Source organism: Strix uralensis, chromosome 11 (assembly GCF_047716275.1).
Source record: "Strix uralensis isolate ZFMK-TIS-50842 chromosome 11, bStrUra1, whole genome shotgun sequence".
Classification (NCBI taxonomy): Eukaryota; Metazoa; Chordata; class Aves; order Strigiformes; family Strigidae; genus Strix; species Strix uralensis.
Window position 1 is genome coordinate 26,220,356 of NC_133982.1, and position 26,667 is coordinate 26,247,022.

At 40.2% G+C, this 26,667-nt stretch overlaps 1 protein-coding gene across 1 annotated transcript; it reads left to right on the forward strand.

Annotated features, from left to right (window-relative positions):
- Window positions 1-7,726: 7,726 nt before the first annotated feature.
- On the forward strand, window positions 7,727-22,936 carry FAM81A (family with sequence similarity 81 member A). Its single transcript, XM_074880367.1, has 9 exons — window positions 7,727-7,751; window positions 9,093-9,160; window positions 10,409-10,682; window positions 11,455-11,573; window positions 17,743-17,872; window positions 19,103-19,209; window positions 20,348-20,483; window positions 20,861-21,056; window positions 21,477-22,936. The coding sequence occupies exons 2-9, from the start codon at window positions 9,114-9,116 to the stop codon at window positions 21,614-21,616; spliced, it is 1,149 nt and encodes a 382-aa protein (XP_074736468.1). The 5' UTR covers window positions 7,727-7,751; window positions 9,093-9,113; the 3' UTR covers window positions 21,617-22,936.
- Window positions 22,937-26,667: the final 3,731 nt, after the last annotated feature.

Below are 26,667 nucleotides of genomic sequence, written 5' to 3' on the forward strand. Positions count from 1 at the left end.
CAATGTGAGGGATAGGAAGTATTTTCATTGAGAAAGTAGCTGGGTGGTAAATATGATCTGCAATAGCTATTAAAGCAAAAATACATCTGATAGTGCTAAAAGTGAGCAGAACTTCACAGGAGATGAGTTTCACACTTTGATTCCCAACAGAAGGTGAGTAACAGCAGTTTTATGGAAATAGGACAAAAATAGTTTGCCTAGTATTTCATTTGAACATGGAAATGTTACATAAATTTATGGGACTGTGATAAAAAGCGGTGAAAAAAAACCTGTAAGAACCCGGAGAGCATATATAGGGCTGACAAAAGAAAGAGAATCTATATAGGTTTTGTAAGTTTTTTTCTATTTGCTTTGGATGTGGGTCTTTTTTCATGTCTAGGTTCATCTTCTGAAGACAGATGTATTTGTATGTCTGTTTACATACATACAAACATCTTTATAACAAGGTATGAAAAAAGTAGAGAAACTAGGTTGTAGAAGAAGACTAAAAAAGTACATTCACACTGGATAGCTAATTGAGAAACTAGTCCCAAGTTCACTGCATTCTATGTGTGCTACCAGGGTCCATCTACTCTAGATGGACTAGAAGATGACTGTCAATAAAAATTTTAGGGCCGAAGGCATCAGTGCTCTGCATCTGCACAAACCTTTTCTAAGCACTGTGTGTACCAAGCACAGTCTAATTCACAATTAACTCTTTTCATGCTTTTAAACATAGTCATTTCATTCTGCTTATTTTAATGATAAACATCTAATTCCCAAGCTTAGTGAATGATACTTATTCAACACCCATGCTCAGAAGCAGGGGAAGGCATTTCCCTTTGAATGTCAGTGGTGGTGTCGCTGAATGGTCTGCATGCCTGGGCTCCTCCCGCCAGTCACATATAATAGTCATCTCTGAGAAAGGCAGAACCCACATTTTCATCTTGAGGAGGTCCAGCAGAGTAAAAAGGAATCTCTGTACTTTTAAATGATACACAAAACTAAGAAGTGGTGACGTTTCTGTCATAAAATTCATATGGACAGTTACCTTTAAAAGACCTAACCTGAAAAGATTTAAGAAAAATTCACTGCATCAAGAACTTTCATTGCTTTTTTCATTGTCTGACAGTGTTGTGTTTGGTTAGTGACACCTACCAGCTCATGCACAGAAGTGATAACATCAAGAAATATTTTGAGGATATTTTCTGGCTGCTAGCAGTTGTGGCGCTTGGTCCTCCCGATACTGATCAGTAGTGCTAAACTTCAGGAAAACATTTGAGGACAAGCTTCGCTTCAGAGCCTGAGGAGGTTTATTGACGTAGCATTCAGGACTGGTTTCAGAGGTGGGCACAGGCTCAGCGCTGATGGGAGTGACTGCAGCTCTTTGCCATCACCTGATCTGGAGCCCACACCACACCAGGCAGTGCCACAAGAGACAAGTTGTTGCCTCCATCGTGTGGCTGGTAACTCACACGGGTGTTTCCACCTACCCACTGCCTGAGTGATGCTGTGTGCCAGCACCAAGCAGGAACCAGGCTGATGCTGAAATGCATAAAGACTAAACTGTCTGAAAAAAAGAACATGATCCTTACCTCTGGAAATGCCACAGAATACAACTTTCCCTTGCCCTCCATTCTAAAAACTTTATTGTGGCTTCCGAAAGAAATAACTCTTAGGAGAAGTCAGTGAATCTGGGAAAGATTAGAAATTTTAATGAAATAGGCACTGCCCTGACTGCTTTCTAATTGGTTAAAACTGACAGCAAAGAAAAAAACAGGCATTACGACTTTTCTCTTACAAAATATAAAGTTTTATAATCCACATATTTGTCTCGTTGATCAGAATCATTTAATTAATAATTTAATCAATTCCTGAAAGCCACTAAAACAAGGCTTAATACCCATAACAAGACATCATACGTTCAGTTAGAAAACCACACAATCTGGTATTTCTTAGAAAGATGAAGCATTTGTGTCATAGAAAAACAAATGTTATAAAATTAAGGAAACTTTACAAATTCAATGCAATTTTTGCTGTATCTGCTTTTCAAAGAATAAACACACTTTATAATCTTAACGTTTTCCGTTAAAATGCAGATGGTTACATTCTGCCTTCAGTTACACTCACTGAATGTAGAATTCTACTTACAGAAAATAAAAAATGGATTCAGCAATTTCTTCTTGTGAAATGTAGGGAGAAACTAAATGGCATGTATAAAAAAAAGGCAGAAGTTTATGACTTAAAAATGTGATTAAATCACTCCAGTGTTTGGGACAGGTTTTCATGTTGGAAAACACTATGATCATTTTAGCTTTCTTTCACTCCCTTTCTCTGTACCTAATAGAGTATCTCCCTTCCCACCTCTCTTTTGTTGGCCTTAAATTAGAAAAGCATACCTGTTCAGGAAGCATGCTTATTAACATGTTCAACATGTCCATCTAAAATACCACTGGAGTAAGAAGTACAGTAACAAAATCAACAGCCCTTCTTCACCCACTGTTGGGTTTTGGGGTTTTTTTTTGAGGAAAAATAGCATGTGGCTCTTTTACTCTGGATCTGATTAAGAGAAGCCTCAGACGTAAGAGATACTTAGAATTCCTAGAGTTGAATTTTTCTCCAAGTGCAAACCAAAATGTATGAATAACGTTGTTATTTGCAAGGCTGGTATAAATCTGGAAGAAGTCCACAAGGACTTGGTAACTGAGGAGTTCTGCCTCCTGTGTTCCTGTGACTGACTTTGGTTAAGCTATGCAGGTTCATGTCAACAAGAGTACAAAGACTGTATTTTTTTTCCTCAGAGGGAGATTTTTTGAAACATTACACAAGCTCTTAAGATCAAAATTTTATGTTATGATGAGCAACCTGATCTAACAACAACATTAGCCCTGCTTTGAGCAGGGAGTTGGACAAGATTTCCTTCCAAGGTCCCTTCCAGCCTAAATTGCTTCATTCTGTAATTCTGCGATTATTTAAAATGGGCCTCCATTCATGAGTTAGACAGTTGAACACTCCAGAATAAATTAACATTATTGTTGATGTTGTGCCTTGATAAGTAAATTGATCTGAATGTGCCTTTAAGAAAATAAATCTACGTATTATCAATTACAATGAAGAGGTAATTATATAAAATACAACAGTTTAGTACTGCTTTAGCTAGAAATATCAAGGAAGTGATATAAGTACAAAAATAATGATCTCTGATAACACAAGATGAAAAGAGTATCTGTGTGGGTCAAACCAAAGATCATTCACCTCAAACATCCTGTGTCGGACCGTGGCTGGTATGGAAGCCTGGGGAGGAGCGCAAGAACAGACGGGCATTTACTTGTCACCTCCCCATCTCTTGGCCCCCACCATGCTGAATGCTGCTGCCAGACAAGGGCTAGAGGGAGAAAGCAGACTGAGAGCTAGTATGGAGGCACCTTTTAATGTTAATTTCAAGACTGCAGTAGGAGGTACAAATGTTGACATGTTTTTAAATTAAAATAACTTTAATTGATCTGCTTAAATAACAATTTGCTTTCAAGTCCCACTCCTGTAGACATACATACTCAAGAGAACACGGGGTATCCAAGCAGTCCTTTAGCAAGAAAAATCAGTAGACAGGCACACAAAAACTGCACAGCTGCATGAAGTTAGTCTAGATATTTGCCAGGTCAGAGCATACAGCTGTGTACATCAATAAACTAGAGCAAATTCAGCTGGGGCCAGTGAGATGGTCAGGGGCCAGAGGAGAGGCTGGGGGGGCAGGGCTTGCTCAGCCTGATGAAAGCAGACTTTGGGGCACCTAACAGGAGCCCCCCATGCCTATGAGGAGGTCATCAAGATGTCAAAGCTGGACTCATCACAGTGGTGCAGGGTGGGAAGATAACAACGTAAATGCAAACAGGAGAGGTTCAGACTAGGTATAAGGAAAATATTCTTCCCCCAGCAGCCAACCAAAAATGGGAGCAGACTGCCCAGAGAGGTTGGGCAGTCTCCATCCTGGGAGGTTTTCACCAGCAGGCTGCGTAAAACCCTGCCAAACTGCACTTGGCCTCCTCAGTGACCTCACCTGGAGCAGGGGGTTGCCCAAGTGTGCTCCCGAGCTCCATTCTAACCTGAATTATCCCACAGTCCTATGACTCTCAGTTGGTTACTATCCCATTTTGAAAGCACCTATGGCATGTTTTGCTTCTGGCCTGATCCTTTGACGTGGGAATTACTTTAAAATAAATAGGTCAATCAGAGTGTGGATTCAGCCCCCGCCTTGCTTTTTACAATGGCCTATGCACGCTACAGCACTTCCATGCTTCGCATCTGCCAGATACCCAGTCCTCTGCAGTACGGGATGTTGTACGTATTTTAACCAAAATCAGAGACAATCTGCTATTTCAGAGCGAACTGATGCAGTAAGTTTGTCTCCAGTTTCACTTACCCTTTGTTGACCCAAGGTGGTTGTACCAAAATCCAAAGAATGACACAAGCAGGGAGCAAAAGTGAAGGCAGACACACCCTCTATGGACTTTGTTTTTTCCAGTAATACTTTCTCTTAGCTCATACGCCTCTGCTGTGCAAACGGACAGATCATCTTTTCTGTGATGTATGAAGTTTTACTGAAGCTTCATGTCAGATCTTGTTTGAAAATATAACCCGGAAATCTTACAAACAAAACCATTATTTGCCACTGATGATAACAATCTTGTATTCTGCCAGGATTTGTTATATGCTCAGGAAAAACACATACTTTCTGTCACACACTTAGCTCCTTTGCACCATTAGAAATGCAGAGTAACTGCTGTTTTACCACCACCAAACTTTCTGGAGGCCAACATTTGGGGGTGCGGGAGCCGCAGGTATGGCTCCCCGCTCCACGCCCCCATCGCCCATCCCCCGTGCCGCAGGGAACGCGGCAGTTATTTGCGGGGTCTCTCGGCTCCCTCCCTCCCCAGGAGCGGACACTGCTGTGGGACACCTGCGAGGGACCGAGGACTGGCCGGGCTTTGTCCTGGCGGCTGGAATATCCGCCCCCCCCCCCCCCCCCCGCCACCCGCCCCGGGCTGCCGGCGCGGTGCTGCCCCCCGCCGCGCGCGTTCCCATGGCGACGGCGTCCTGGCAACCGCTCCCGCTCCCGCAGCCCGGCCTGCGGTCCCGCTCCGCGCAGCCGGGCGGGCGGGCGGACGGACGGGGGGACAGCCGGACGGGCGGACAGCCGGGCGGACGGGCGGACAGCCGGGCGGGCGGGCGGGCGCCCCGGTGGCGGAGGGGCAGTCACGACGCTTCGCAAAGGGCCGCTGCAGCGGTAGCAGCGCGCTAAGGAGCGGGGCTCGGCCGGCCGCTGAGATGCGGGGGGAAGGCGGGCAGCCCCGTCCTGCCCGGAGCCAGCACTGGTGAGTGAGCGCAGCGCCCTGCGCCCGTCGCAGAGTCTGTCCCAGCTCTGTCCCTCCGTGTTGCATGGCCATAGAGTGGTGTCCGCGCTGTGGTGTCCTCCTGTCGGCTGTCGTCCACCCCCGTGCTCCCACGGCCACGGCCGCCTTTACCGGTGACCCTTCCAGCGAGGTGCGCGGCGGCGCCGCCGGGGGTCCCGGGCCTGCCCGCGCGGCCCAGCCGCGGGCGAGGCGGAGCCCCCGCCTCTCCCCGGCCCGGCTTCCCGCTCGGATCCCAAACGCTGCAGAGCTGCGTTCGCACAGCCACGCACCCGAGCCGATCAAGAGGACCCCCAGCCCGGGCTGGGAGCCACGCCGGCACGGTCGCCCTCTCCCCGCGGGGAGCCGCCTCCCTGCACCCCACCGCGCGGCGCGTACACGCTGCCACGACAGCGCGGAGGGCTCCTGCCAGGGTTTGTTTCACGGGACTCGCCCATACGGCCGGGTTCTGACCTATCCTTTGGCCGAGTTGCGACACAGGCACTTTCTCACTCCAAAATGTTGCCCCAAAGTGCTTCAGAGTAACACCAGGATCTTGTGGCTGCTGGGGTGCTGCTGTCCTGTGCTCCCTGTATGGCAACCAAAGCGGTTTCTATTTTAAGAAAAAAAGAGTGATTAAAGTGTTTGCCTAGGCAGGTATTTCAGTCTGCTGTGATTCCCGTGTGACTTGTGGCAAGTCACATAGCCCCCCCCCCCCCCCCCCATGTGCTTCACTTCCCTACCAGCAACATAAGGAAAATAGTATTTTCAGGGAGAGTGATGCTTTCCTACCCCACAGGTGTATTGTGAGAACCAATGTGAAAAACGCTCTGAGGTGCACAGACATTACAGCAAGTATTACACATAGGTTATAATGGAAGATGGAGAACTGAACACTACAGATGCGATTATCCTTCAAAACAGGAGAAATGGAGAACCCGCAGAAAATAAACCTGCAAGGCAGTCTGCTGAAGTAGGGAAGGGATGCCACGGTACAAACAGCAAGGAGTGAGCTTTGTCTTGCTAGAAGCGTTTCTTCAGCATGTCCCATGTATGATTTTTTTTTTCCCAAGCTTTTACATGTCTGATGTCAGTGACTTAAAGAAACAATAAAGAAGTACCCCACGTTTGTACGGAAAAGCTGCCTTACATATCAAGTGAACAGTTGCTTTTGGCAATCAGGAATACCGTTTACAACTGGAAAAAATATTTATCTTGTCCATGTATATTTGACAAGTATATTTGGAATATTCAGTAAATTAAATCAATGAACGAAAATTTACTGGGTTAATATATCATTATTTAAATTGCTATAGCAGTATCAAGCAGGAGACAACATCATTTAAAAAAAAAAAAAAAAAGCACCTGAAGCCAGTATTTCAACTGGTATCTAAGTTGATCCCAGTTTACTGTCATTAAAATTGGAGCTATGGGAAATTACACTTCTCTGAATCCGAACATCTTATTTTTTCTTTTATTTTATATTTATTAGTCTAAATTGGTATTACACACACTCATAGGGAGGGAATTTGTCATTACGTCTGACACCTATCTGTTATGGTTTACCTCAAATACCTCCAAACTGCAGAAAAGTTTTGTACAACTGCTGAACAAGATCTTAACACATCCTTTCTGGATGTTGGATCAGATCAAGAAATCTGATAATTGAGGATGAGATATTTCACTGTGTACCGAGTCATGTGCTTAATGAATGAGAAGTCCATCTGTGTAACTTTTGTTTCATGTGCACAATTTTTCCAGACATTTGCATTTAGCTGCATGTCTAATGGTTGTCTGGCAGAAAAAGTAAACACTTGAAGCAATCCTATGCTTACTCTGCTGCAAACATTTTTTTTCCATCAATAATAAATGGATGCTGAAGGCCACAAAACACTTGAGCATCTTTTTGTTTGGCTGTTTTTTATAAAGTGTATTGTTTTACTATGATACTGCTAGATGTACAGACTTTAATATTTGCTCTTTTTCTAGGTAGCATCCAGTGCTTTGCTGCTGTGACACGCATAGCTCTTCTTAAATCAGTGGGATACTCCTGTGTTTATAGTTAAACTGTGTTTAAACACTTCATTGCATCAAGATCATTAAAATGTGCTATGGCCCAGAGGACTAAGAGTAAATGAGCTCAGATCTCCTGATACCTGTGTGCCTGGTTATTGTATAACCTCACGGTACAGCCAGGAGGGACACCCCACAGAGTGGTGCCGTTGTTTGAAAAAACCAACCGGGAAACTACAAGCGTGAGGAACAGATTGCAGGACTGGACATTCAGTGTCTGCGCAGGATTTTGAATGCAGAGGTCATCATAATGATACCCAGCTCTTATACTGTGCTTTTTACTTACAGGCATGTAAGAATTTAAACAAGGAGGTAGGTATCATTATCTCTGTCTTCCATATAGGGAAACTGAGTCATTAGACATGGAAATAACTTGTCCCAAGTCATCAGGATCAGAGATTGAGCAAGGAATTAAAATCAGACCTTCTGAATTCCAGTCTAGTGTCATTGCTGCTCAGCAACCCAGCTTCTCTTAAACTATTTTTTTTTTTCTAATTTCTAGTTTCTGAAGCACAATGCTATAAATAGAACACACATACTGTGACAATGTTTGCTCTCTGCTTTTAGGCAGTGCTTTCATACGTTTCTAAAGCACAAACATGCTTTGCGTTTTGTGATCTCAGAGAAGAGTCCTATCTCTTCTTTACAATTGATATTTCACTATTTTGTTTCAATAATGATTTTTCTCTTTCTGTTTGTAGAGCATATTGCGCTGGATTTCATCAGCAATTGCAAAATTATTTTCATACAACAGCCTTTAGTTTTCAGTGAGGATTTTAAGTTCCCAAGGAATTTAGGCTCAGGCCATACTCACTCTCTTTATAGGTTAAAAGGTTTATTTGCTTTATATAGGGTGGAATAGTTGGATTTGATTGAGGCTACCATCTTTCTCATTAATTTAATTGCTGTCAGTGGACAAAGCTAACTGAGCCAGGTACTGGTTTCACAGTAAGATATCTAAAATGTCTTTCTGAAGCTATTTAACAGACCTACTCTGCTGCAACATCTGTCACAGTCTGGCTGGCTATGTCTAAAAATTAAAAACAGAATCTATATTCTTACCATGGAAGAATTTACTTACAACATAAAGTGTGGTCATTTAGATTTGAAGACAAATTAATGAAAGACTCAGTTTTGCTAAACTATGCGATGTCTAACATATCTTATTTGGGTTTCTGACTGCCAATGCTTTTCCCTGAAAAACACTTTACCCCTAATAAATCTGCTGTCATGAAATATTTTTATTTCATTCTCTAGCCAATACTTTCTTAAGTTTTATGATAATCCAGTAGATTTTACTTTTTTATTTATTGATTGATGATGTCTGAGACCACTAGTCAGATTGGGGACAGGAAGTTTGTTTGCCTCTATCCTGCCAAACCAGTTCTTTAGGTCAACAGCAGATTTCAGTTTCAAGGCTGTCAAGCTTGCCTTTTGCAAAAGTATTAACAAAGCTTTTTTAGCATTTTTTTCTTCTGTTCTTTTCTATTGATTTTCACTTGCATTTATTCCATAAGCATATTTGAACTCCAAGATCAGAGCTGCCAGCGTAATCTTAAACTTTATTTAAAGGTTCACTTAAAGCAGAAGCATTAAGTCATTTCAGTGCGAGATATAAACCATTAAATAATTCAATGTGTACTTTTTCAACAGACATAAATTATTGACCAGAAAATGGCCCAGCGAAGCCCAATCTTCCCAACTCTTGCCCCTTCTGAAAGGTACAGTTTGGAATATAAAAAATAAAATCTTCATATTGCAGAGTATTATGTGTCTCTCAATTCCCTATATATAGTAATGCTGTGACATGGGACTTTGGCATTAGTATGTGAAGCAAAGTGAAGCACTGTAGACTCATTCAAATCATAGCCCAAATCACAATTCCTTACTCAACTTTTACTTAACCCTTTCCCCCAAAAAATAAATAGCTTAAACTTAACTGAGTAGAAGTCCAAGAATTCTATACTTTAGCCAATCTCCTAATAGCATGGAGTAAGTGCGAAAACTCTGAGCCAGAACTGACCTTTGTTGGAGTCCTCATACATCTCTACCAGTATCATCATGATGAATGTAAACTGTTAGTTTGGCTCATTAACATGAAGCAACATGGAGAATACACAGTAAATAACAGAGTTCCAAGAAAAAAGATCTCTTTCGAAGTGGGGTTGAACTTGTGTCTTTCACTTATGCTTCTGAAAATATTCTGAAAATACAGAATATAGTGGCAGGAAAAGATTGTGTGCATCAGCAGCCTAATTTTTTTAGTTTGAGTGCCCATGAGCTCCATTGCTTTCCATGGAAGCTATGCAGTGCAGAGCTCTCTTGGAAAATCTAGACAATTATTCAAGGTACAGAATGTAAGGTATTTTGGGGGAAAATCTGACTTCCAAGAGTATGGGAAGTTTGTCATAATTTTGGTCTCTCCTCAGTTTCTACACCTACATATGCTCCTGTCCAGTTCATGGGGGAGCAAGCTTCTGTATGCTGTTACAGGATAGCTATAGATACTGAAAAAAGGAATGGACACAAGATACTCCTTTTTAATATCAGTTTGTTTCCATTTAATTTGCAATATCTACCTTCCACAGCTACTGCTTTTATTAAGTCTGAAAACTGTAGAGACAAATAGCATTACTTCTGAAACTCAGTAAAAGGGTTTTGAATTTGGATTCTTAATCACAGTTCTGAATTGTAACTGCTTTTATGATGCTAATGTCCTTTTCTTAAGATCCTATGCTTTTGTAAGCTTCCTTAAAGAATAGGAAAAAGAGCCTGATCTGACTTTGTACAAGACACACGCAGTAGCCAACACAGCACCCACTTATGTGTAGCAGTGGGCTCTCTCTCCGAGTATTTTGGTGCTTCTCCCCAGTATCGCTACTAAGATAGTATCGCACTGTCTCCAGTGGAAAGACATTGCAAAGTTTTGTGTGAGAACTTAACAATATCTGGGTATTCTTCTTCACTAGACGGGTTCGAAACATACCACTGCATAGCCAGGCGTTGACAGCGGTCCCGCTGGCATCTGCAAGCCTGGTGGATCAGCTGGAAGACAGAATCCTAAGCCATGAGAAAACAACAGCGGCTCTTGTGGAACATGCTTTTCGCATTAAGGAGGACATTGTTTCCACTCTGCACAGAATGCAGAACAAAGGGGGGGGTGACCGGTTGGCTAGGCAACTCTTGGAAGAACATATCCGAAACATAACAGCAATAGTGAGGCAGCTTAATCGGGACATTGAGGTATGTTAAGAATTTTTCACAGGACTAATGCCATCTCAGCTACTTATTCCTTCTAATTTAGTAAGAAAGTTTACCACAGGATAAGTAAAGGTCAGACAAGGTCTGAAGATTCTGTCTAAATTGTTTTTATAACTTGAAAAACTGTTTGCAAACTGCATCATTCTTTCAGTGGCTATGAAAATAGCACAGGATATTAGCATATAAACACAGAAACCTTTGTGGTACTAATAAGCTTGCTTTCAAAAGCTGCACTGGAAAACCCTGAAAAAATGAATTAATGTGACACTAATACCCAGCTAAACTTCAGTCCAAAGGCTGTGCTGTATAAACACTAGGAAATGCCTTAGCTCTATAATAAAATTTCTTTCACTTCCAACATACTGACAACACCAAGTAGCAAACCCAGCTGCTCATTTTTATGACCTAATCATGTGCAGATACGTGACTTCACATCTAACCTCTGCTGCAATGAGCAACAGGGGTGTGGTGGGGAAAATGAAAGGATAAAAATTAAAATTTAAGTCTCCATTCCATTGTGAAGTTATACTTTATACATATTAAGGTATTTATGGGCAGATTGAACACTAAGAATAAGAAATAATAAATGACCTAAAAGGTATCTGGTTTAGTATGATACAAGACAAAGCTTTTAATAAAGTAATAATTAAATGGTATCTGATATTACTGAAATACTGAAAAATAATGAGTGACATTTTAAGTGTACATTAAATGTGACATATTGAGTTTATATTTGCATATGAATGCTTTGTAGATGCTGCAGGAACAGATACGTGTCAGAGACAATCTCAGCTATGGAACAAATTCTACCCTGAAGAGTCTGGAAATGCGGCAGCTTTCTGGTTTAGGAGATCTTCGGGGAAGAGTTGCAAGGTAAAAGTCAACACAGAAGTATATTTTGGGGACTAGCTAATGTTGTTTTGATCTTGAAATATGAATGTTAATGATAATGGTCTGAATTCAACTTTGGCAAAATTCCCGGAATAATTTTTCTTGGTGTTTTCAAGAAAATGAATAATAATCCTTTGCATTCCAGTATTACATATTAACAGTATCACCCTTAATTCCTGAAAACAGTTTTTAAATAAATTGCCTCAAATTCCTTAGGAATTTGGATTTGTTTCAGCTTTTAAAAGTGCTATGGTTAGACTGGTCTATGAAACAAATTAATTAGCACAATTATAAAGGCAGTATGGAACAATCTACACTCGTAAAGAACAGAATACTCGCACATTTTTGCATATATTTCAGAAGTAAAAGATCTGTGCATTCTGTTATTGGTTAGCAATATGAAAAACTACATAGGCTACCTGACACATAAGGAACAGAAAACTGTAAAATAATAAAGGTTTTACAGGCTGCTTGAAACTCCAGGTTACAATTGTGCAACTACACAGACTAAGGTTGCACCATTAATGACACATTTACAAACCCCAGTACAAGCACATTTGCTTAAATGTCTGTAAAGTTGAATGCAAAAGACAGAAAATACCTACAGCTATAGAAAAAGGACCTAATCTGGCCTAAAGTAGCTTGGCTAATAACTTCAGTGGAATGACAGTTGTTCTGAATTTGACCTGTTCTCTACATTGTACAGATAATTTTTCTTTTTTGTACTTCAACTGATTTAGTGATAACCTTCAACAGCCTACAAAAATAATCAGGGAGGGATTTTCCTTGAGCTAAAGTTTTTTCATACATTATTTGATTGTTCAAAGTGTCCACTGTAACTTTCATAGCCCATTTTGTAAAGAATACTTTAGAGAGGTTTTACATACTCTCTTTTTTTAAGTTATGCACTATCCTTTTGTAAACAGGAATGAACTAAACAAGTTTGTCAAATCAGAAAATTGATTGAAAAATATAGATACACACACACATCTATATCTATTTCACTGAGAAATCCCTGACAAATTTACATGCTTAGATCTTCCTGCTTCTTTATATAAAAAGTCCACTTTGAAATCATACTACATCGTGAGAGAGGTCCATATGTGGAGCAACACAGTTACTGACACCTTAGGAAGGCAAATGTAGTGCCTTTGCTTTCAGTAACAGAACTCAAGCGAATAAATACGTGCCAACGTGAGTTTCACAATGGGGCCCTTGCCTTTCCTGAGTACTTGGTATGGGGCTCGGTGGTGGACTAGCACTGCCTGTGCCAGGTTTTCTTCCTTTATTTACTTAGGGCAACGCCCTTGTACTGTGCCTGGGTTGCAATTTATCTGATAATTGTATGAGATTATACCAATCTGCCTTATGTCAGACTGTGCAAGGAATGTTGGATATTTGTATTCATTACCATGAGAGAATCAGTTTATTGTCTTTTAACTGTTACCTTCTATTCAGCAATATCCGCTCTACATAAAAATTTTCTGTCACTGAGGAAGAAAATAAGCTTCCCTTTATCAGAAATCAAGTTAAAGCAGTGTTCCATGGGAGAGTTATTTGCCTTTATTTACAGACATACTCTGTTTTGAAAATTAGTGTTCCTGTGAGCAGTAATTATAGTAATATCTGGAGATCATGGTCAAGATGGCAGTTTGTTATGCTGTTGGCACTGTACAGATACTTACCAGAAACTTTCCCTTGGATAAACACTTTCTGATTACTCTAGCCAATGTTCCTTACATAAAATAAGCTGAAGTCACCCAATGTAATTTTACTTTTACATCTAGTCCTGCTAGCTTTCAGATGAGTTCAAAGACTGAAACCTTAGAAACATGATCAAGTTACTGTGGGTTACCAACTTACTGCGCATCAGCTCTCAGCCACAGCCAAGGTACTATGTATGGCTCAGGCTGTAGTGACAGAAGGCTAATTTAACTCCAAGAACATCATGTTTGCTCTAGGCTAGAAGCGTGCAGATGGACAATCACTGTCAATCAGTTTATTTATAATGCATGATAGTGAATCACCTAAGTCTAAGCCTTTTGGTCCTGTAATAATTTTAGTGTCAATCTCAGGATTTCGGCCAATTTCAGTTCCAGTAACTACATCCATACTAAACATCTTATTCAACTTCAGTATTGGAGAGAGTGGTGTTTATTTCCTAACACCAACTGTTCTGTAACATGTCAATATATCATCGAACAACTGTCTCATTTTTTGAGGGTTGCTGCTTTTAATGATGAGAACAGGGATCCCTACATGCGCATGCAGTTCTTAAGCACAGCTCCAAAACCACACTACCCACAGCTCTGGATGAGTGAGATTCGGGCAGACCTCACAGCTGACCTCACCTGCATCACAGAATCAACCCATATTGCTACCAGAAGAAGACGGAATACACATTACAGCTCATGTCTCTGGACCATTTCTCATTAAGCATAATTTATTGATGAATTTGTAAAGCATCATTACAGAGTTCACCATGAATGATGCCATACATTTTCCTAAGAATCAGCATTATTATTAACTTTAAGAAGAATATTACCTCTATTAAATTCAGTGACACATTCAGCAGAAAATTAGATAGATGCTGATAGATCCATTACTCCAGCCTCCTATCCCTGATGTTGGCAATTTTATATAACACAGATTTACCTATTCTATTTCTAGTGATATTAGATCATAAATCTCTGGAGTAGTGCCTTATCATTTATTTACAGAATAACTTGTGGACTATGATCATTTGTCTGGAAAGTTGAAATACAGCAGTCTGGTCAGAACCATAGCAGTAGCTGTCTCTAGAAGCTTCCTGATAGCTGAAACTTCCAGAGAAATGGCAACTATGCATGTTCAAACTGGGCCTACTTTGCATATATATCTGATTTTTTATATACATTATAGATCTGATTCATTTCAGACACCCTGGACTCACTACATGTAGGCAGATTTTCCTACACTGCACAGAAAATGAGTCTTGATGCATCTGGGATGCACTGCGTTTATGAACTTGATATGTACAATAAATCTGCTGCGCTCTGGCTACTGGCTGTGTAGGAGATGCACAGGGAGGGCTGATCCGGGCTCCTTGACCCAGGCTATCCAGAATCTACCAGCTCTGCTGTTCTTGTCCAGTGGATCCCCTGGACATATCAACTTGCTTTTCACTACTTGTTCTTCACCTACTTGTTTTCACTGAAACACTGGTATTTTAATTGAAACGTCTCCTGTTTTATTACAGCGGGAACATTAAAAACCTGTATGTACCGTTATATGGCATCCTGTTGCAGAGTATTGGTGTAGTTCTCAGCTTTATCTAGTCCCTGGTGGTACTGAATAGAGCAACCATTATGCTTTAATTTCTTAGAGATGAAAGAAACAAAAATACTCTTCAGTGTGCCAGAAAAATAACTACTGCTTTTGCTTACTACGAACTGGAAGGTAGTTTTTGAGAACTTTCAGAAAATGTCCTCCCAAATCAAACAGTAGTAAAATGAACATTGTGGTGCATCTTTGCCCCAAATTTCAACAGCGAATGTGTGCAATTGCACATGAAAAACTGCACTGGGTTGTTTGTATGACCAGCTTCAGCATTTCTGACATGAAGACAGAGAATTATTTATTGTGTATTTCTTTGTACAAAATGGTTTTATATACAGCTTATATTTTTAAGCTAGTATTCTTCCTAGAAATCTTAACCTGTTTCTCATTTCTTTCCTTGTGCTTTTAAGATGACCAAACCTCAAAAGTTGTTTCCAACTTCTGTCTTTATATCCATAGTCCACTGGCTTCATTTATATAAACAGTCTGATTAAATTACCCACGAACTTAAATCCAGTGTGCAGAAACATTTAGTTTTATTTTTAAGAAGAATTCTGTTGTTATTTTAACATGAATCTATAAATAAGTATCAAAGCAGAACTTTCAGAGGTATGGGAAATTCAGTGCGGATTGCAGTGTGCCTTTTTTTTTTCCTTCTTCTTTTTTTTTTTTTTAAACAGGGAAAAATTCCAAACCATAATGTGACCTTTTGTTTAGATTGATGATCTGATTTTGATGCAATAGAAACCTGCATCAAAAAAGTGTTAGAAAGCCCATGGTTTTCCATATGTTCATCTTGCTATTGCCTCCCACCTCCCCCCTTTGAAGGCTAGTGGAAGCATGGACTGAAGTTATTTAATTGTTGTAAGTTTTTAACTCAAAATGTATACTCACATAACTAATACCAGAATCTCATTCTTTGTCTGCGACACATTAATGTTTTCTTCCAGGTCAAAACTAATCAGGTGTTTGTGAGTGTGCACAATATATATACAGCAAAGAGACTTCTCTTTGACCACTTCAATATATGGAATATTGTTTTTAAAAAAAACATAGCACAATAAGCATTCCATAACTACTGTCAATGGTATTTAAACTTTATTCCAACTTTGTTTAAAAGTGTGCCAATTACAGTATCCCTGTAGAAAAATGAAATAATCTAATTAATACATACCAGGCTGACACTAAATTAACATAGTCAGAATTTTAATGTTTCAGTTACCATGCAACTATGTGACCCCTTTGATCATGTAACTGAGTTCCTCAAAGAAGAGAGATGCACGGTGATTAAACCCAGAACACTCATTTGCCTTAAAAACAATTACAGATGCCTGCTGTTTACATTTGCTAGAGTAGTTTCAAAGCTGTTGCTTTTTATATTTTCTGTCATGCCTCAGAGAAACAAACTAACCATTTTTTTTGAGCCCATAGGCTTTTGTTGACTAGATGCAAGATGATTTCATTCCTCTGATTCCTTCTGATCATAACAACATGGAGAGATTTGGCTTCTCTTGCCTTTCTAAAGAAACTGCCTGACTGTAAGACCTACAAATATGGCTCACTGCTATGTAACCTTTAGCTGGTCTTCCTACAGATATTACTAACTGGTCTTACAATGCTGAACTGCTAAACAGTAAATTAAATTTCCACAAGTTTTGCAGTTTCTATGTGCTATTTTGCGTTACTGATTATTTTCATATTGAAATTGTACCATAATACTAAGCAGATGCTCCATTTGTCATTTTAGCTGTTCCTTTCCCTTCATGTTTAATGATAATGGTAGTTACTGTAACTGAGGTGATGAAAATGCATGTTGAAATGAAAGCCTTTGAACTGAAATGTGACTAAAAAGAGGTTAAAATGTGTCATCGGTTTAGGTAATGACTTAACATGCCTTAGCTTGTTCCATTTTACTGCCTTTTTCTCCCTCAAATTGTAACTGTTGTCTGTTCTCCGTCAGTTTCATAGATCAAATTTGGTAACATTGCCAATTACATAGTTCCCTTAGTAAAAAAATATACATGACTCATACTTCACAAAGGTCTTACTCCTGAAATTATAGTACTTATATTTTTGCAGCTCAGTTAATGTCCTTATTGTATTACTGTAGATTAAATCCATCTGACCAAAGTATTTTTGAAATGTGGTAGAAAATGCACATATTCTATAGCACATTTATCCTGAAAATGTTACAGCTTCAAGAATGAAGAAAGCATCAATGTGAAGAAAGGAAACTATAATTATGTTCCAAGACCACATTTCATAGTCTTTTGTGAGACAAAATTGCCATTGCTTTCAATGACAGTTTTACCTCAATAGAGACTAATAACTGTAAAATTTGCCCCACATTGTTTACTACACATTAATTGTATACTACTATTTCACAAATAAAAATAAGAATGTAAAACTCAGAGCAACACAGCTACAATAATGAAAAAATGGTCCTCAATTATTTAGGCTTCCGATCATGTAGGCAAAATCATAAACACCTTAAAAATGTCTTTAGGAGTATGACAAAAATATGAGGTATTGAAATTCTGCATCTTTGCATTTCTAATGTGATTTCCCTGACTGAGAACAACACAGTCTACACATACTATGTCACTGCCAAGAAGACAGGAACGTGTGTGTCTGACTATTTGACTTCTAGTCCCATTTGGGAGCAGTTTGCTGAATACTATATGATATATCATCATTCTTACAGTCTCATAAGACACTGTTTTGCTAGACAGCCAGCAATTTTACAGAAATGCCCAGTCTAAAATGGACAATTTAAAAAACTGGACCTTATATTCTATTCAGCTGTTGCTTTGGTATTTGTTTATTCAAACAGGTGTGATGCTGGGTTAGCCAGACTGTCTGCAGAGCATAAAATTACGTATGAAAGACTTCAGAGCCTAAGTAAAGACCAACACACCTCCAAGCTGATCTTAGAATCTAAAATCAAAGAGGCGGAAATACAGGTATGGTATTTAGACCAAAGCGATCCATGTATGGGTAAGAGTTACAGTCTAATTCACACGGACCCAATTACTGTTGAATATTATCCTGTGAGGTCACAGATTTACAAATGGAGAGGTGTATCTGCTCACAGTCCTCATTAGATTGAATATTGGTACCTAGCTCCATTACTGTACTGGTCTAACTGAAAAAAGGTCCTGAATTTGCTGCCTTTAACATGCTGCGTAGAAGGGGCTAGAATTTAAAGGCACCTGAAAGGACTCCAGGCATTTACAAAAAGTCAGTGATTACTGGCCTGAATGGCTTTTTGAGGTTGAAATGTGAACATGACATGGATGCTCTACAAAACTACCACAGCAATGCAAGCATCAGTGTTTCCCTGTATTTTTTGGCCTTCCCAGGATGATTTCATATGTATTTGAAGACAATTTTTGAAGGTCTGCAACACAAAACTGGTTTGGGATTGTATGAATCCATTAATCTGTCCACCAGGTTTCTCTTGCATTGGGTGTGGGAATGGAAGTGAGCACTAAGATACAAGCAGAGACTTATGACATTGAGGAAAAGGATCCTTCATATCTCCATCTCAAGATCTTCCCATTTTCTTGTGCAACAAAAGTATTTTACATCTTAATTTTGCAGTAGGTAAATGGTTAAAATCCACTTTACCTTCCTCAGAAGACTCAGTATAGCATATTAGCATGTAAGCATGCTAGGGGCATAGTGTCATGAGTCTTGTAAAATAGAACAGTATGTTTCATAGAACTGGGGTGATTGTTTTGGTGAGAGATATTTTCTGTTAGTAATGACCTATCCTCAGTGAAATCCAGCACTTTTATCACTGCAGTAGCCATTATACATGAAGTAATGAAGAATATCACTCAGTATTGGTGGAGTGCTTTGCCATTCTTTACTCTGCTTACGTGGCAACATGGAAATGTATGGATCATGTAAATTCTGCTGTCTCAATGGGTGGAGCAGGCACATCCTTTCAAGGAAAGACTGTTCATATTATTTATGGCTGAAAAATTACAGTTTTCACAGTGTCAATACTTTCATCTTGCAAGATAGTATATTTTTCATGGTAAAGTAAAATGTGCAAATTCAACAATTTGTGAAATGTCAGAAACAACGGCCCCTCTTTAAGATGTCCTCTACTGTTATGAAAACATCCCAAATGAGACTGTGATGAAATGCTGTTGAAAAATAGCAAGTTCTGAATTTTGTTTCAGATTTCTCACCTCCTGAGCAGAGTAGAGCAGTCAATCATGCAACAAGAAGCAAAGCTGAAGATTGCCTACAAAGAGAGCAACCAACAGCTCCACCTTCTGGATATGAAGTGAGTGCCCGGGAAACCTCGCTGCGGCCGCGCGCCTCGGGAGCCAGGGCCTCCCTCCATTAGCCAAGTTTGGCTTTGTAATCTTCAGGTCTACAAACGCATGAACCTGTTTAAATATGCATGTGTGCCCAACAGATATTACAAAAGCATAATGGTCAAGTGGGACTCGCTTTCAACAAGAATTCTGCCCCTGATGTGGTTAGGCAATTTTGAAAAGCCCATTAAGTCCCTAGTTAAGTATTCAGACAGAACTTGTATTACAGAACACGGCTAAGGATTTTTGTAAGAGTGGCCTGGTACCTTTTTGCAAGAACTATATGAAACAACGAATGCTGGAGGGAGCTGTCAAGAGCAGGGCAAAAGGTTAAACTCAAGCAACCAGGAAGCAAGGCACAGCATTCACAAAGTGTTACTGCTTTAAATTGGCGTCAAATATGAATACAGAACTCAGATACCTAAATTATTAATGATGAGCTGCTGCGCTACTACTAGACATTATATAGGGATATTTTCAATTCAGATATTAACTCTTCCAGGCATTTCACTCAGAGGCAGTCCTGGCTTAAGCCAACCACATCCTTACTGCTTATTGCCATCCCATCAGTTACCTCAGTGAAACTTTGCAAACCAGATGAAAGAATAGATCCAGATTTCAAATACTCACTGCAAAAAAAGACTGTCTAAAGAAATAGCTTCACTGGCACAATTGGTTGGTGTAAACGAGGTGAGTATTGGCAATTTAAGTGGGGCTATATGAACCAGCATTGCCACTAAAATAAATGGTTACCAAATCTTTGTTCAGATTTAAGACCTATGGACATGAAGATTATAATCTGAATGGATGACCATATTCTGTTTTCAGTGCTGCAGATAATTTACATCTACTATGCCTTAAAATGTTGTGATGTGTTTCATATAAATAACTGCTCTTTTGTTGTGCTCTTTCATCTTTATTTTCTGAAACAATGTTACCTTACCCAGTTTAGTAGCCTTAAAGTTCAAAGATTCACCTTAAAATGGTGTCAAGAAGGTATTAAATTGTTGTTAATTTTTTTATGAACATGTTCATTAAAGAGTCACTGCTGAATGACCAAAAGTTCTACTCTTTTATATCTGCTAATTTCTATTATGCTCTTAGATTAAAAAATGCTATTGAGGAACTCAGCAGCCAGATTTTGTCTGCACGTAGCTGGTTGGAACAGGAACACGAAAGGATTGAGAAAGAGCTTGTGCAAAAAATTGACCAACTCTCATTGACTTTTAAGGAAAACACTGTAAGTTTCATTAAAATGTCCTAATACTTCTCAGGAAGTATTCAAAAGTATTATGAATATCTAAGATGATATAATTGAGATATTGAGTGATACTTTCAGACCTCCTCAATATTTGTATAAATCTTTTCACTGATGTCAAGTATAACATCCCCACAGCCTGACAGCCTTCAAATAAAGCTGATCACTTCTAAATGTATCAGTATTTTAGCCTACAGTAATCAAGTCAGTTTAAACCATTTTATAAAAATAATTAGAATTCCTTACACCTTTGAATTCTACATAAAAGATGATTAATCAATATCTACTGAAGATTTGGGAAAGACCACTGTAATTTCATATGTGGAGTAAATCATTAACATTCTTTTTCCCGGCTCCAGGAAATAAGTGAAAGAGCTATAGAGATGAAATTCAATCAAATGGCAGAGAAAATTGACAAAATAGAAGAAATACAGAAGATAACCATGGAAGCACATGAAGCAAAACAGACTGAAGAAAAGATAAATATTCGCATTGGCAAACTTCAAAATGAGATAAATGAAGATATAAAAGAAATGAAAGCTGAAGTTAATGCTGGTAGGACCATAGTTATCAAGCTCTTTATTCTGAATTGTAACAATGATTGACCTATAATAATACACAAAATGCCTTTGCTTGTATCAAAGTAGCTTAAAGACTTTTGGGCCAGATGTAATGGCTGTACCTGTGGCATTAAAAAGGATTTTCACTAAGTGTGAAAACAGTCTGAACAAAGCAACAAGAGGTGACATTTTATTAGCTTAGAAGTGCTCTCCCCAGAGCATACACAGGCATAGCTTGGCTGCAATCGGAGGCATTTTTGCCTTCAGCACAAAATTACAGTCCTATTTTTCTTCAGAACTTTTGCTATCTTCCTAGTGTAAAGCAGAGCGCTACGGTAGGAAGCACATTCTGATCGTAATTATGCAATACACTTGCTTTTGATTATGAACTAATTTAATTCTCACCTGCAATTAGGATTTGCAGCTATCTACGAGAGCATTGGGTCTCTACGGCAAGTTCTAGAAGCAAAAATGAAGCTGGACAGAGATGAACTACAGAAGCAGATCCACCAAATGAAGCAGGAGGTTCCAACATGGAGAGAGACTGGGCCATGACTGCAAGATTTTGTCTGAGAGATTAATGCTTACCTGGCTAAACAGACAGACTATAATCTTGTTGCAGTCTGTAATCCAAATTAAATGCATGTACCAAATGACATGCTGCTGTTGCACAGGTCTGTATGTTTACTCAAAGTGGTAAATGCAAGCTCTTCACAGATCAACTGACAAGCTTTTAGGGTTGAGGTGCTGATTTACCACTGCACTACTCTAGTTGCTCTCAGGAGATTAAGCACCATGTAAAACTGGAGTAATATATTGGTGAAAGTGGCACGTAATTTGCTAAAGGCATCTAGTGCTCCCCAGTTTTGCAGGCTTGATCAGGCAGGTATATGCTTATACATATATATAAATATATATAAGCACCCGCACAGCTTCCGCCACCCTTCTTTTTTTTTTTTTTTTTAAAAAAAAAAAAAGGTTGATATCATTTGTTTAATATCAGTTTGGCAAGGTTCTCCACCTTGATACAAATTACTTAATTGAAGTCAATGGACATTTTTACAGTGACTTTCTCTACTATTGAGTTCCTGGGGAGACAGAATTGGCACTAAACAGACCAATTTTCAAAATGTAGGTACCATCAGAAAAATCTTCGTTTAGTTTTGCAAGTATCCTCTGTGTGTGTGTGTGTAAACCTAGTAGTGTTATATAATGTAGTTGTAGACCAAGATGATTCATGAACAATGTAAGAAACTTAACTCACGGGGTCTTAAGTATTGTGACCTTTTAAAATTAACCAAATGGAGCTGAGACAAGATAAAAGATGTATATAGCATATTTTATAACCAGGCATGTGTTCCTGTGACTTGTTTCATTATATTGGTAAAAACTTTGAAAGGTTTGAAAACAAAAGAGAAGGTGATAATCTATCATAGTCTGGAGAACATAATGTAAAATAGAATGCAGTTTATGATCTGCTTACAAATTTTTACTGAAGTAAATCAACCGATTTTTTCAAATTTAAGTAGACTTTAATAATTTATTAGATTCAAATTGCTAATTGCACTCACAGTATTTCCAAATAATAATGGTGCTTATTTCCATTCCCAGAACAGATTACATAATGAAAATCAGCACCCATATGGCACATTAATCCGGACAGGAATATATATATATGTTGATTTTATACCTTCATTCATAGCTTGATATTGCTCCTCATGTTTGTAAATCATGCAGGATTAAGCACTCATGAAGAATAAAAGACTTCATCCAATGTTCTATTAATTTATAATATTAACAGTAATTCAAATACAAAAATATTATTAATTTACACAAGCCTTACTGTTAACATAAATAAATGAACAGGATGTCTCTGCACTGTCTTTAATGGACCTTTCTTTTGGCCAGTATTGCAAAACCATATTCCTTTCTGGAAAATCAGTGGCAATTTCTCATCACTTCCATGAAAGAAGGTTTGACCCACAGAGCCACCATATTAAAAATTTTTTGCTCCAAAAACTTAAATTCATTGATGTCAGTAGGGCAGTATAGTGTGTAAAAATCAAGAAAATGCATACATCTTTACAGGATTAGTATATATAAGTATATATACACTTCCTATATAGTTGAAAGTAATTTGATGTATCAAAGATACATTTTGCAACTCTGGCTTCCAGCGCACTCTGATAACAAAACTGCTTTTGTTATTCCTGTTGTGTATCATCCATGTGCCATGAAATGTATTTACAATGGCAGCTAAGGGGAAAGCCCATTTCACTAAAGGGAGACAATGAAACGCTTGCAGACATTTCTTAAGAATTGTCTTTAAAATTCATTCGTTCTTCATGTCTGTATTCTTATCTATTCTTAAATATTTAGCCATGTACAGTGGAAAAGCTATCACTGGTATTTTATAAAAAAAGAACAATTGGAATTTGGAGTAATTGGAAAACTACCTGAGGGAATCTGGTATGATATGAAGAACATACAAGGTGAAACAGTTTATATAGGACTTTAATAAAATGTTTCTCTTGTAAAAATCTTGTGTGATTCATCCAGATATAAAACAGCACATAAAACCCTATCCAATTTCACTTTTGCTGTTTTGAAAATATTTTTTCCTAAATCTCAGCTAAAGCAAATAACTAAAAGCCTGAATAAAACAATACTGAAATGGGAGCTACTGTCAAGCAGTGTCGTCAAACCCTATGAAATGTTGTGTGGAGGGAGGCACAGGTTACAGGGACTCCCATGTGGGGGACAGACAGAGGGAAACCGTGAGCTAGGCTAGATGTACACACGGACACACACAGGTGTAGTTTGCCCACTACTTCTACTCAGTTGTGAAAGGAGGTCACATATTCCAGACCAAGGGGGTTCTGCAGAAAAATTGAGGAAAAGCCAGAATGGAAAAAAGTAATATGAAGAAAAATTGAAAAATCTGGAGAAGTAACAGAGAAAAAGAGTAAGAAGAGTGGAGCAATGGAACAGTAGCTGCATGGGCAAAGGCAAGGAAGAGTAGCTACCTGCTGATGAAGATTTTAGAAAGAGCTGAAAGTTATAAACAATAATATATTTGATTCAAAACACAGAACCCACAAGGGCGAGCACATTAATGGATTTGTCATAATTTATGCTCCCTACTTGCCTGCTGCATTTTACTCTGCTCAAACAACTGGACAAATAAATTCTTTTGGTTTGTTTTCCCTTCAGTTACTTTCCTTTTTGCCTTTTTTTTTTTTAGTTTTTTGCACAAAATAGGTCCTTTTAGTTATGTTTCCTCATCGTCTTTGTAACACTATTACTTTCTTTTATAGCTATATAAAGTTCACAGTGTCTCACTCTTAGTTGTTTTCAGCTGCAAGAGAGAAGCTATGGTATCCCAGACATGTGAAACTGGGGAAAAAATTAATTTTGAGGGTTAATTCCTACCCTTTGCATCTTTTATGCTCATCTAATGAAACTAGGTGGTCTTCTCTGATGCTGCTCTTCAAGCCAGTAACTCAGCACTTTGCTGATGTCTCCTGGATCGAACATCTTTAGGAAAGGATGTCAGTAACTCACAGGTTACACGGCCGGATTAAATCACCCTAAAGAAAGTAACTTCTGAAGACACACCTGAATTAGCAAAGTGCTTAAACATGTGTTTACAGTGAAGAAGCTCTAAAACGTCTGCAGGGACGGTGTCAGGGCCTTTGGTCACTGCTGGGCCTGGGGACGCGCCCCGAGCCCTGGGGGCCAGCGCGGGGCCCACGGGGGCCGCCCCGCGGGCCAGAGCTCTCGGCCCTGCTCCGGCTCGCCCGCCTCAGCCGCCAAGCGCCGAGCCTGGCCCCGCTCTCGGGCCGTGCCGGGCGCGGGGACGCTGCCCGGATCCCGCACCGCGGGGCGCCCCGTGGGCCTCGCTCCCCGGGGGCTCCGGGGGCCGCGCGGCCGGCGGGCGGAGCCCGGCCCGGGGCCGCCCGCCTGATGTCAGCGGGGCGGGCCCGAGCGCCCGCGCCTCCGCCCGCCGCGGCGGTACCGGCCCCGCCCGCCGGCCGCCGGCTGAGACAGGTACAGCAGAGCGAGCTGGGCCGCGCCGGGGCCTTCCCGCGCCCGCGGCCGCCGTGTCCGCTGTGCTCCGCCCGGCGGGGGCCGACCCGGGATGCTGCGCCGGTCCTGGCCGGGGGGCGGCAGCGGCGGGGGGGCGGCGGTGCGGAACGGCCGACTGCGCCGGGGCGGAGCGGGGCTGCGGCCGCGGGTCGCGGGGAGGAGCGCGGCCCGGTCGCGGCGCGGGCGGGCCAGGCTGCCGGGGGAGGCCGGGAGGGGCCGGCCCAGGCTGCCGGGGGCGGCGGCAGCAGTTCGGGGCGCGGGTACCGCTGTCCGGCCGCGGGGGCGGGGACAGGCGGCCGCAGCCCTTGGTGGGCTCCGCTCGGCAGCACGACCGGCGACTTACCGACCGCTGGACTCGGGGACCCCGGGAGCGGCGAATGCTCCGCGGTGCTCCCAGACTGGTAGAGCGAGGGTAGTGCACACAGGAATTGTCCGGGTTGTTGATAGATGTGTCTCCCGTGTAAATAATAATTGTAATAGCACAGTACAATACTTGAACCTGGATTTTCAAAGACAAATAGCATCCTTAGTCCTTCGGTAAGTTGAGCTATCTTGTTCGGTATCTTAGTTTAGGTATCTAATTCCCACGTGGAATCAGGATCTGGAATTCGGTGTTTTTCATATGAATACTGCCCTGCTTGAAGATGGTGCCTGGGGCTGCACTGAGACACCGAGAAACGAATTCACAGTGGATGAGAATGAGTACTAGGAGTCTTGTTTCTAGGTTTCCCATCCTGCTTAGGAGACTACGTTGGAACAAAATATAGCTTCAACTGCCGTTGCAAATTCTGTAAGATACGAGAAACTCAGAAAAAGTACTCCCAATATGAAAAATCAGACAGCCTTCATACCTTCTTTCATTGAAAGTCTGGTGCTGGACATGTTTGAAGGGAAAGGAAGCAAAGATTAATTTTGCTCTTTTAGCCTCTTTCTTAGATAAAGGTGGCCACGCCCTATTCATAATTTATGGTAAGAATTAGAAAAAAGGCAGTCTGCAAACCGTGTGGGGATATTTAGATCAAAGATTTGTATATAATAAGGAAAGCAGGCTGCTTTTTTTCATAGCATAAAAAAAGGTGGGGAAAAAAAGAGATTACAAATTTAGCACAAAAAAATGTGCAGTCTGCTTTAAAACTCACACACAGATTTGGCATTTACTAATCTGACTACCTGGACTGAGCTCTCAATTTTGTCCAACCCAGATTCATGCAGAAGTATTGAATTGCAGAAAAATGAGACTGGAAGGGAATCCTGGAGATGATCTAGTCCAACTTCCTGTTTCAGACCAACATTGACTATACCCGTTACTACTTTAAAAAAAAAAAAAAAGTCTTAGATGTTAGAGACTGCATAATCTTCAGAGCTTCGTTAGCCTTACTTTTAAAATATTTTTGCTTATTTCTGTTTTGTCTTACTTTAAAACTGTTTGCAGTTCATGTAAATCAATTTGCAGCTGTCCTCTAAACTGTGAATATGAAAAATTATTTGCCATCGACTTTTTTCTGTTTGAAGACTGT

Coding starts and splice junctions, on each gene's coding strand:
- FAM81A (XM_074880367.1), top strand. CDS start 9,114: ATGGCCCAGCGAAGCCCAATCTTCCCAACTCTTGCCCCTTCTGAAAG. Junction 10,683..11,454: donor AGCTTAATCGGGACATTGAG/GTATGTTAAGAA, acceptor AATGCTTTGTAG/ATGCTGCAGGAACAGATACG. Junction 21,057..21,476: donor GAAAGCTGAAGTTAATGCTG/GTAGGACCATAG, acceptor ACCTGCAATTAG/GATTTGCAGCTATCTACGAG.